We start from the raw sequence: 11,970 nt of genomic DNA, 5'->3' as shown, positions 1-11,970 counted from the left end.
CCAATTTGGCCTTAAAATGTGTCTAATAGACAAAAAATGCCTTAAATCGGAGATTTATGGTTATATGGGGACTATATCAAAACTTGGACCCATGGACCCCATTTTGGATTTCTATATGCTTTGGCATTAAAAACATGTATGCAAAATTTTGGCCGCCTATGTCAAGTGGGTATAAATACCCACAAATGGGTATTTACCCAATTTACCGGGTATTTACCCTTTGGGTATTTACCCACTGCCCATCCCTACCAATTGCCGATTTACATAATTTTTCGCTTCTTATAAACCATAAATTATCTGTTCTTACAGATTGTCAAAAAATGTCTGTTGGTACACACATTTGTCGTTTGTGCCGCATATCCTGCCCTGACAGCATACGATTATGTGATGCTACTGGTAAAACAAATGAAATATACACCATTGCCGTAAAATTCTTTCATCCATTGGTAATTTCACAAATCCCAAGCATTCGAATAGTATTTTCAAAAATCTTAAATTTTTAGTTTCTGAAAGCTGATAAAGAACACACGCCCAATCGAATTGTTTCCTTATGTACGAAGTGTTGGCAGCACATTTCCGCATTTAATAATTTTCAACAGTCGGTACTGCTGCTGCATACCAATCTGCAAACCGCGGCAGATAATGCTTTAGCTCGTGGTCAATTAGAGCATTCCAATGATGATCATCACATCGATATAAAAACTGAGAGAATACAAATCGATAGCGATGATGGTGACGATAGAGAAGTCAGTCGAAATCACCCACAAAATAATAACACCGGTCGATTGATTGTCAACGACTATGCTATGGAATTTCCAGGTGCAACGTCTACTAACCCCAATATATCATCGGAAAATGATGACAGTGTTCCATTTGCAATTGAGAACGTTAGGCATATCGACGAAGAATTTTCCCATCAGTCTGGGGATGTTTTTATTGTGAATGAGCTAAACGAAGAAATGGAAAACTCTTGCAGCTCTTACAATGACTACTTACTGGAAAGACGTGACATTCAAGATTCCTCAGACCCGGGTAATAACATCAATGTACCATATAGTAGAAAAAGCCGTCTGTCTCAGAATGAAAATGAAATTGACAACATCATAGCCAAATGGAGACCGACTTTACAATGTCAATATTGTGCCGAGACATTTGCCACATTTACACTATTGAAAATACACAATCTCAACGAACATCCCAATGATGAGTTCTTCATTATGTGTTGCAAGCGAAAATTCAAAGTTCGCTATCGCATCGAAGAGCATGCAATTATGCATCTAAATCCCGAGGCGTTCAAATGTCTGCTGTGTGGCAAATGTTTTACAACCAGATTTGGGTTAGTTACACATATGGCTCAAAATCATCCAGGGGCCACGAAGTGGGGTAACACAGACCACGTTCAGCCCAATAACTACCGTTTCAAATGTTCTCTTTGTGGAATGTCGTGTGCCGATGAAAGAGCTCTTCGCAAACATTCGAAAATGCACCTGAGTGGAAAACAATATCACTGTCAGTACTGCAGTAAATCGTTCAAACTTAAAAGCGGTTTGATACGACATTTTGCATTGTTCCATCCTGACAAACCATCGGTACAGCCATCCAGTACGATAATACAGTGCAAAGTTTGTCCAAAGACCTTTAAATATCGCACGGGATTGTATTATCACGAAAAAACAACGCATCCAGAGGAATTTGCCAAAAGACGGAAGAAAAACAGTGGCGGTCGTAAGGTACCAGAGGAAAGTAAATAAGGTCTTCTTATTGTGGTAGCATATACTAAAATAATATCTATTTATGTGTCTATGGAAATTAGAATGTTGTAATAAACTTAAAAATAACAAAACATGTCGATTTTTCTTCATTTATTATGACGCACAATTATTCGTTATGGTTACGTTCCTTTTTCATATTTCCACGAAGACTTCAGGTAAAGAATTGTGGTGTACTACTCAGAAGTGACCTCCTTCGTTATCAAGCGGAGAAGTTAGCTATAGTATCCTTATAACATATTTGTGTAAGGTATAACAATTCATTCGCGCAAATCGAAATATATTTCGGAACTTTGGTGCACCATTTACTTAAAATCGGACGAAACTATATATGGGAGCTATATCTAAACCTGAACCGATTTTTCCAAAACTTACCACTCATCATTCTTGACTCTATTCAGTACGCTGTGCCAAATCTCGTGCAAATCGAAGGTTATATAAGGAATTTGGTACACCATTTACCTTAAATCGGACGAAAATATATATGGGAGCTATATCTAAATCTGAACCGATTTCCACGAAACTTAGCACACATCATTCTAGGCTTAATTCAGTATGCTGTGCGAAATTTCGTGCAAATCGAAAAATATTTAGGGACTTTATCTTAAATCGGACGAAAATATATATGGTAGCTATATCTAAATCTGAACCGATTTTTCGCAATTTCAATAGGGTTCGTCCTTGGGCCAAATAAATGAGTTATGCTGAATTTCATCCAATTCGGATAAAAAATTTAACCTGTATGTTTACCATGGACAGACATACGGATGGATATTCATAAATCGACCATGCATTCATAATGCACCATAGTTAAGTAAAGAATATGGAAATCACAGTGATTTTAACTCGAATTTTCAACAAATATTTTAGAGTGAATGTATAGTACATTCGAAAAAATCAGTTCACATTAATATATAGTCCTAATATCACATTAATTATTTCATTTATTTGGTCTGCTCTCATTATTCATATTTCATTTGGGAAGCAGATAATTTTTTAAGGCCAATTTAGACAAAATTTAATGAGAACGTGAGAATTATTTAAACATGGCTAAATAAATTATTTTGTTTTCACAGAAAACTGCATAGTCAGAAGAGCTAATCACCTTACACACCAATATTGATCATAATTAAAATGTTAGTACAATTTACTTCCTTTGTTCTCTTATAGTAGGTATTTCCGAAACTAACAGTGTACGCAAATCAAAATTGTTCCAAATATAGTACTAGTTATGTTAAAAATTTCCAAAACTACCTACATATCCCAGTCCTACATATCGACGGTAATGTAAATTTCAGGATTCCAGCTCCAACAGATTTTTCCAAATTCAAATTGTACCAAATTTAGTACTTTTTAATACTTTTCGTACACGATTTAAAACCACCTTCTTATATCGACTCTACCGCTCAACTTTAATTCGCATTCCAAATTGCAAGTTTTTGGCTCTATCCATTCTCATGCTACGATATTGTACCAAATTTAGTACATTTTAGTACTTTTCGGATGCTTATAGTTCGAATATCCAAAAACCCCTTTTCTACATATATTCTACACTCCATCAGTGACCCTCATTTCATTTCATTTAAGAGCTCTAGCTGTACAGGTTCGTCAAATACAAATGGTACCACATTTAGTGCTGATCGTACCGTTTTAGTACGAATTTCCAAAAACCCAGCGTTATCTGTCACATTTGGACCAAAAGTCACCCTCACTCAATATTCCATGTTTCCAGCTTCAGCCGTTTCGTCTTTACTCTTTTATTAGTATGGATTATCGAAAATGTAATATTTTCACCCAACACTTCTCGTTAATAATAATGACCGGTACTAATAAAACATTCATGCTTTTTTCCTGGGCAGATCTCCTTCCTTGTGTAAAATTTTGTGTTGTTAGGGTCATTATTGTGATATGTAGAGCGATCCCCCAAATATCATTAACCAAACCTACAGGTGTCACCAGCACCGAACCTATGGTTCATAGCAACAGAGTATAATGGACAGACGGACGGACGGACAATCATGTCTACATCGACTCAGATATTTGAGATGTGACAATGGGTTTGACAACTCTTGGGCCTATTATAAACATACCTTAAATATAAAAAAAAATATTGATTTGCGGGAAATAAACAAATGCTTAAGATCCGCCCAAGCCGTAAATTCTATATGCGCACTTTTTGGGCATAAATACTCCCTATCGGTATTGGATGCACAATTTCTCTAAATCGGACTAATATATATCGCACGATGTCGCGAGTTCATATTAACAGCGGCCAAAAATGGAAGGAGTCATCGTAGGTGGATTAAATTTGGTACAAGTTCATATTATTGGCCTAATAGCAAGACAAAAGATTTGGTATACCTCCCATATAGTGGGTCTAGAGATTTGCAATGAAAATTGGCAATTTTATCTACTTATGTCTGTAAAGCAACTGACAAAAAACTGGATAGATCGGACCATACAAAGGGTCTTGAAAAATTCGCTGAAAATTTACAGTTTATTTTGTTTTTGCAAAATAGTCAGGCTGAATCCCAGTTTGTTGTTTTTATAAAAAAAAAAAACAACTATTTATTAGTGGGGAATGTATGGCATTGTTTGCCGAGGGGTAAGGCAGGGAAGACTATAGTTTCGGATCACGCTACTGATCCTCATCAGTTCCCTTAGTTTTTTGTTGGGATATTCTCCCCAAACTCGTTCAAACTTAAAAGCGGTTTGATACGACATTTTGCATTGTTCCATCCTGACAAACCATCGGTACAGCCATCCAGTACGATAATACAGTGCAAAGTTTGTCCAAAGACCTTTAAATATCGCACGGGATTGTATTATCACGAAAAAACAACGCATCCAGAGGAATTTGCCAAAAGACGGAAGAAAAACAGTGGCGGTCGTAAGGTACCAGAGGAAAGTAAATAAGGTCTTCTTATTGTGGTAGCATATACTAAAATAATATCTATTTATGTGTCTATGGAAATTAGAATGTTGTAATAAACTTAAAAATAACAAAACATGTCGATTTTTCTTCATTTATTATGACGCACAATTATTCGTTATGGTTACGTTCCTTTTTCATATTTCCACGAAGACTTCAGGTAAAGAATTGTGGTGTACTACTCAGAAGTGACCTCCTTCGTTATCAAGCGGAGAAGTTAGCTATAGTATCCTTATAACATATTTGTGTAAGGTATAACAATTCATTCGCGCAAATCGAAATATATTTCGGAACTTTGGTGCACCATTTACTTAAAATCGGACGAAACTATATATGGGAGCTATATCTAAACCTGAACCGATTTTTCCAAAACTTACCACTCATCATTCTTGACTCTATTCAGTACGCTGTGCCAAATCTCGTGCAAATCGAAGGTTATATAAGGAATTTGGTACACCATTTACCTTAAATCGGACGAAAATATATATGGGAGCTATATCTAAATCTGAACCGATTTCCACGAAACTTAGCACACATCATTCTGGGCTTAATTCAGTATGCTGTGCGAAATTTCGTGCAAATCGAAAAATATTTAGGGACTTTATCTTAAATCGGACGAAAATATATATGGAAGCTATATCTAAATCTGAACCGATTTTTCGCAATTTCAATAGGGTTCGTCCTTGGGCCAAATAAATGAGTTATGCTGAATTTCATCCAATTCGGATAAAAAATTTAACCTGTATGTTTACCATGGACAGACATACGGATGGATATTCATAAATCGACCATGCATTCATAATGCACCATAGTTAAGTAAAGAATATGGAAATCACAGTGATTTTAACTCGAATTTTCAACAAATATTTTAGAGTGAATGTATAGTACATTCGAAAAAATCAGTTCACATTAATATATAGTCCTAATATCACATTAATTATTTCATTTATTTGGTCTGCTCTCATTATTCATATTTCATTTGGGAAGCAGATAATTTTTTAAGGCCAATTTAGACAAAATTTAATGAGAACGTGAGAATTATTTAAACATGGCTAAATAAATTATTTTGTTTTCACAGAAAACTGCATAGTCAGAAGAGCTAATCACCTTACACACCAATATTGATCATAATTAAAATGTTAGTACAATTTACTTCCTTTGTTCTCTTATAGTAGGTATTTCCGAAACTAACAGTGTACGCAAATCAAAATTGTTCCAAATATAGTACTAGTTATGTTAAAAATTTCCAAAACTACCTACATATCCCAGTCCTACATATCGACGGTAATGTAAATTTCAGGATTCCAGCTCCAACAGATTTTTCCAAATTCAAATTGTACCAAATTTAGTACTTTTTAATACTTTTCGTACACGATTTAAAACCACCTTCTTATATCGACTCTACCGCTCAACTTTAATTCGCATTCCAAATTGCAAGTTTTTGGCTCTATCCATTCTCATGCTACGATATTGTACCAAATTTAGTACATTTTAGTACTTTTCGGATGCTTATAGTTCGAATATCCAAAAACCCCTTTTCTACATATATTCTACACTCCATCAGTGACCCTCATTTCATTTCATTTAAGAGCTCTAGCTGTACAGGTTCGTCAAATACAAATGGTACCACATTTAGTGCTGATCGTACCGTTTTAGTACGAATTTCCAAAAACCCAGCGTTATCTGTCACATTTGGACCAAAAGTCACCCTCACTCAATATTCCATGTTTCCAGCTTCAGCCGTTTCGTCTTTACTCTTTTATTAGTATGGATTATCGAAAATGTAATATTTTCACCCAACACTTCTCGTTAATAATAATGACCGGTACTAATAAAACATTCATGCTTTTTTCCTGGGCAGATCTCCTTCCTTGTGTAAAATTTTGTGTTGTTAGGGTCATTATTGTGATATGTAGAGCGATCCCCCAAATATCATTAACCAAACCTACAGGTGTCACCAGCACCGAACCTATGGTTCATAGCAACAGAGTATAATGGACAGACGGACGGACGGACAATCATGTCTACATCGACTCAGATATTTGAGATGTGACAATGGGTTTGACAACTCTTGGGCCTATTATAAACATACCTTAAATATAAAAAAAAATATTGATTTGCGGGAAATAAACAAATGCTTAAGATCCGCCCAAGCCGTAAATTCTATATGCGCACTTTTTGGGCATAAATACTCCCTATCGGTATTGGATGCACAATTTCTCTAAATCGGACTAATATATATCGCACGATGTCGCGAGTTCATATTAACAGCGGCCAAAAATGGAAGGAGTCATCGTAGGTGGATTAAATTTGGTACAAGTTCATATTATTGGCCTAATAGCAAGACAAAAGATTTGGTATACCTCCCATATAGTGGGTCTAGAGATTTGCAATGAAAATTGGCAATTTTATCTACTTATGTCTGTAAAGCAACTGACAAAAAACTGGATAGATCGGACCATACAAAGGGTCTTGAAAAATTCGCTGAAAATTTACAGTTTATTTTGTTTTTGCAAAATAGTCAGGCTGAATCCCAGTTTGTTGTTTTTATAAAAAAAAAAAAACAACTATTTATTAGTGGGGAATGTATGGCATTGTTTGCCGAGGGGTAAGGCAGGGAAGACTATAGTTTCGGATCACGCTACTGATCCTCATCAGTTCCCTTAGTTTTTTGTTGGGATATTCTCCCCAGAAGCTATTGCTTCTATACAAAAAACCTTTCATACCCAAATGTCTCTTGTAACAAAGCGAAGTACTTAGCTGACCAACGACATAAACTGCATGAGAATTTCGCTGGAGCCTCACTTCGAGGTTAACAAGGCATTTACAAACAATACCACACCTTTCCCACTGTTGTGTGTTGTCACATCGCGACAAATGCACACAACGACTTTGTTGGTGTTGCTAGTGTACAGCAACAAACCAAACAGTTTAACCGTGCCTGCGTCTACAACTTCAGTAGTGTTGGCGGTTTATTTGGGATACCATTCGTATTTTGTTTTTTGCAAAATAGTCAGGCTGAAGCCCAGTTTGTTGTTTTTATAAAAAAACAACTATTTATTAGTGGGGAATGTATGGCATTGTTTGCCGAGGGGTAAGGCAGGGAAGACTATAGTTTCGGATCACGCCACTGATCCTCATCAGTTCCCTTAGTTTTTTGCCTGACTTTTTTGCAAAAACAAAATACAAATGGTATCCCAAATAAACCGCCAACACTACTGAAGTTGTAGACGCAGGCACGGTTAAACTGTTTGGTTTGTTGCTGTACACTAGCAACACCAACAAAGTCGTTGTGTGCATTTGTCGCGATGTGACAACACACAACAGTGGGAAAGGTGTGGTATTGTTTGTAAATGCCTTGTTAACCTCGAAGTGAGGCTCCAACGAAATTCTCATGCAGTTTATGTCGTTGGTCAGCTAAGTACTTCGCTTTGTTACAAGAGACATTTGGGTATGAAAGGTTTTTTGTATAGAAGCAATAGTTTCTGGGGAGAATATCCCAACAAAAAACTAAGGGAACTGATGAGGATCAGTGGCGTGATCCGAAACTATAGTCTTCCCTGCCTTACCCCTCGGCAAACAATGCCATACATTACCCACTAATAAATAGTTGTTTTTTTTATAAAAACAACAAACTGGGATTCAGCCTGACTATTTTGCAAAAACAAAATACAAATGGTATCCCAAATAAACCGCCAACACTACTGAAATTTACAGTTTACTTAAAATTTGGACGAAGACAGTAATAAGTGCTGCAATTTGGTTGCTGGTTAACGTTTCAGAACCCTTCCCATTTTTCGAAAAAAATGTGAAAAAAACAGTTTGCCAACAACTATCAGATTTGAACCTTTGTAAAGACAAAACTCATTGGCATATCCAAATTCCAAATTTCATATTTATTCTACTTAGAGTGTTTTCTATCAATTCCTCCGAGGAAGTTGGTTTTGGCCATTTTTGGCTGCGGTCGTAACATTGTGTGTCGTCAGCATCGAACCTATGGTCAACAAACCTAAAAAATATACCTACAATGAAAAAATCGATTTACCGGAAACCAAAAAGCCTAAAATCCGACCATGCCGTAAATTTTATATGTGCACTTTTGGGCATAAATAGTGTAACTTCGGGTAATGTGGACCACCATTTTCTTTTTTTGATATTGTGGGCGTATCAAAGGTAAAAACTAAAGACAAATTATTTTCACGACATAGTAGATTTGTCGTCTAAATATATTCCAGGTCAAACATTATATATATATATATATATATATTTGAATATAAAAATCTTATTGCATTATATTAAAAAAAAACTCAAGACTGCGAATAAAAACAACTTGGCGGGTAATGTGGACCAGTAAGTTAAAAGGTGGGTTGTGGATTGGTTGTGATAAATTTCAATTTATTGCAATCCTGGGTAGCAATGAATGCAAAAATATATGGGTATGAACCGATATATTTTTGGGAATAGCCCCCCTTTTAACGATACCGCCCCATTTACGGTATTTTGAAGGTCCTAGTTTCAATATGCAACCGAAACAGCTGTAATTTCGCATATCGAGTTTTCAGAGGATAGAATACCTCCTCATAGAAATGTTTTTAATATGGGACCATGTTTGGACCTTGTTCCCAAGAAAACGACCGTTTTTATACCCTTAACCACACTGTGGTAAGGGTATTATGTCTTTGTGCATATGTTTGTAACAGGCAAAAGGAAACCTTTTGAGAATATGCATAGAATCACTTTCTGAGCCGATTTATGCATGTCCGTCCGTCCGTCTTTTGATGTTAAATTGTAAACAAAGTACAGGTCGCATTTATCATCCGATTTGGATGAAATTTGGCATAGGTCACTTATTTGCCCCAAGGACGAACCCTATTGGAATTAAGAAAAATCGGTTCAGATTTAGATATAGCTTCCATATATAATTTCGTCCGATTTAAGGTAAATGGTACAAAGTCCCTATATATCTTTCGATTCGCACGAAATTTGGCCTCCGTCCTCCGTCTGTTGTAATCACGCTATCTTCTGAAGGAGTTGAGATAGGATGCTGAAATTTTGCATAGGGTTGTCTTTTGTCTGCAGGCAGGTCAAGTTCGAAGATGGGATATATCGGTCCACGGTTAGGCATAGCTCCCATATAAGGGTACCCGCCAAATTTCGGTATTTTGGGGTTCTTGAGCGCGTTTTTCAGCCGAACTCGCTGAAATTTGTACATTGGGTTCTTATTAGATACTAAATTTTTCCGCCGAATTAGCTGTAATTTAGTACTTTGGGTTCTTAATAGGTACCAAATCTCACCACAAAAAATTATGAATATAGGTTAATTTTTTCGGTTATCCCCCATATAAGGGAACCCCCCAATTTTCTGTATTTTGGGGTTCTTGAGCGCGGTTTTCAACCGAATACGCTGAAATTTGGTACATTGGGTTCTTAATAGGTTCCAAATCTCTCCACAAAAAATTATGAATATAGGTCAATTTTTTTCGGATAGCCCCCATATAAGGGTACCCCCAATTTTCGGTATTTTGGGGATCTTGAGCGCGTTTTTCAACCGAATTTGCTGTAATTTGGTATTTTGTAGTCGTATATGGTAACAAATCTCTCTACCAAAAATTATTAATATTCCCCCCCTTTTTGGGGTAGTCCCATATAACCCCCTTTTTATACCCTCCACCATAGTATGGAGGGTATATTAGTGTTGTTTTTCCGTTTGTAACGCATCGAAATAGTCATTTCCGACCCTATAAAGTATACATATTCTTGATCAGAGTAAAATTCTATGACGATTTAAGCATGTCCGTCTGTTGTAATCACTCTAGCGTCTAAACGAATTGAGATAGATCGCCAAAATTTTGCATAGAGTCGTCTTTTGTCTGCAGGCAGGTCAAGTTCGAAGATGGGATATATCGGTCCACGTTTGGGCATAGTTCCCATATAAAGGTACCCCCCAATTTTCGGTATTTTGAGGTTCTTGATCTCGTTTTTCAACCGAATTCGCTGAAATTTGGTATTTTGAGTTCCTATTGGGTAGCAAATCACCCCACAAAAATTATAAATATAGGTTAATTTTTTCGGATATCCCCCATATAAGGGTACCCCCCAATTTTCGATATTTTGGGGTTCTTGAGCGCGATGTTCAACCTAATTCGCTGAAATTTGGTAGATTGTGTTCTTATTAGGTGCCAAACATCTAAACTAAAAATTATAAACATCGGTTCGCTTTTTCTGATAGCCCCCATATAAGGGTACCCCCCAATTTTCGGTATTTTGGGGTTCTTGAGCGCGTTTTTCAACCGAATTTGCTGTAATTTGGTATTTTGTAGTCGTATATGGTAACAAATCTCCCCACTAAAAATTATTAATATTCACCCCATTTTAGGGGTAGTCCCCATATAACTCCCTTTTTTATATTAAAATAGTTAGCTAATTTGTTCAGTGTGTTGGGGTTATCCCCATATCACTATAGAATGGGGGATATTCTATAGATGACATTTTCCGTTCATTCCCTGCATAGTATAGAATTCTAAAACGATTTAGTCGATTTGGCCATATGCTGTAATAATTTTTCTATCGGAGGATATCGACATAAAAACTAGAACGTGAGGTTTGAGAATGAACTATATCGACCCGCATTTAGGCCCAGGTCCTATATAAAACATCCAACAAATTTAATATTTAGCGTGATGCACGGTATTGGGATTCAAAACTAAATTATTATCTTGGAACTTGAGCTATATCGGCCTTTAATTAGGCATAACCTCTTATATAATGAAAACTCCAAGCATTCGCTAATTCTTACACAATGTTGTCAATATTGGTCCCTCCTTAGTATGCCTCATATAAATTTGCCCACTAAACTGAAGTATTTTCAAGATTTTATACACTACTATGGATTTTATACACATTTTTTTCAGGATTATATACAACACACCCTACTATGTCAATATTTTGGGGTTTTGAGATTTTAGAGAAAAGCCACATTGAATTTTCTGAAATATCTATTTGGTTTACAACATTGAATTGGTAGTTCGGCCCGGCCGAACTTAACGCTTTTTCGCTTGTTTATATTAAAATAGTTATCTGATTTGTTCCGCGTTTTGAGATTGGTTCTAAGACTCTGTTGTAATCATTTCACCTGCGGAGGATAGCGAGATAAAAAATTAGAACTTAAGTTTCGATAATTAACTATAGCCGCATTTAGACCTAGTCCCTGTGTGGAGGTTTCAGAAGGAGTGGACCGATATTCCCCATCTTCGAATTTGAATTATCAAT

At 36.2% G+C, this 11,970-nt stretch overlaps 1 protein-coding gene across 1 annotated transcript; it reads left to right on the top strand.

Annotated features, from left to right (window-relative positions):
• The first annotated feature begins 320 nt into the window (after positions 1-320).
• On the top strand, positions 321-1,751 carry LOC133337952 (zinc finger protein 567-like). The gene is made up of 2 exons (XM_061546151.1): positions 321-446; positions 504-1,751. The coding sequence occupies exons 1-2, from the start codon at positions 321-323 to the stop codon at positions 1,749-1,751; spliced, it is 1,374 nt and encodes a 457-aa protein (XP_061402135.1).
• The last annotated feature ends 10,219 nt before the right edge of the window (positions 1,752-11,970 follow it).

Source organism: Musca vetustissima, unplaced genomic scaffold (assembly GCF_032173495.1).
Source record: "Musca vetustissima isolate MV318-11 ecotype Yass unplaced genomic scaffold, APGP_CSIRO_Mvet_v1 utg28242, whole genome shotgun sequence".
Classification (NCBI taxonomy): domain Eukaryota; kingdom Metazoa; phylum Arthropoda; class Insecta; order Diptera; family Muscidae; genus Musca; species Musca vetustissima.
The sequence above is the reverse complement of the archived record's forward strand: the minus strand, read 5'-3'. Positions and strand labels throughout refer to the sequence as shown.

Bases quoted from the DNA above. Each gene is read 5' to 3' on its own strand.
- LOC133337952 (XM_061546151.1), top strand. From the start codon at position 321: ATGTCTGTTGGTACACACATTTGTCGTTTGTGCCGCATATCCTGCCCT. The intron at 447-503 runs GTAATTTCACAA...TTAAATTTTTAG, and splicing joins TAAAATTCTTTCATCCATTG to TTTCTGAAAGCTGATAAAGA.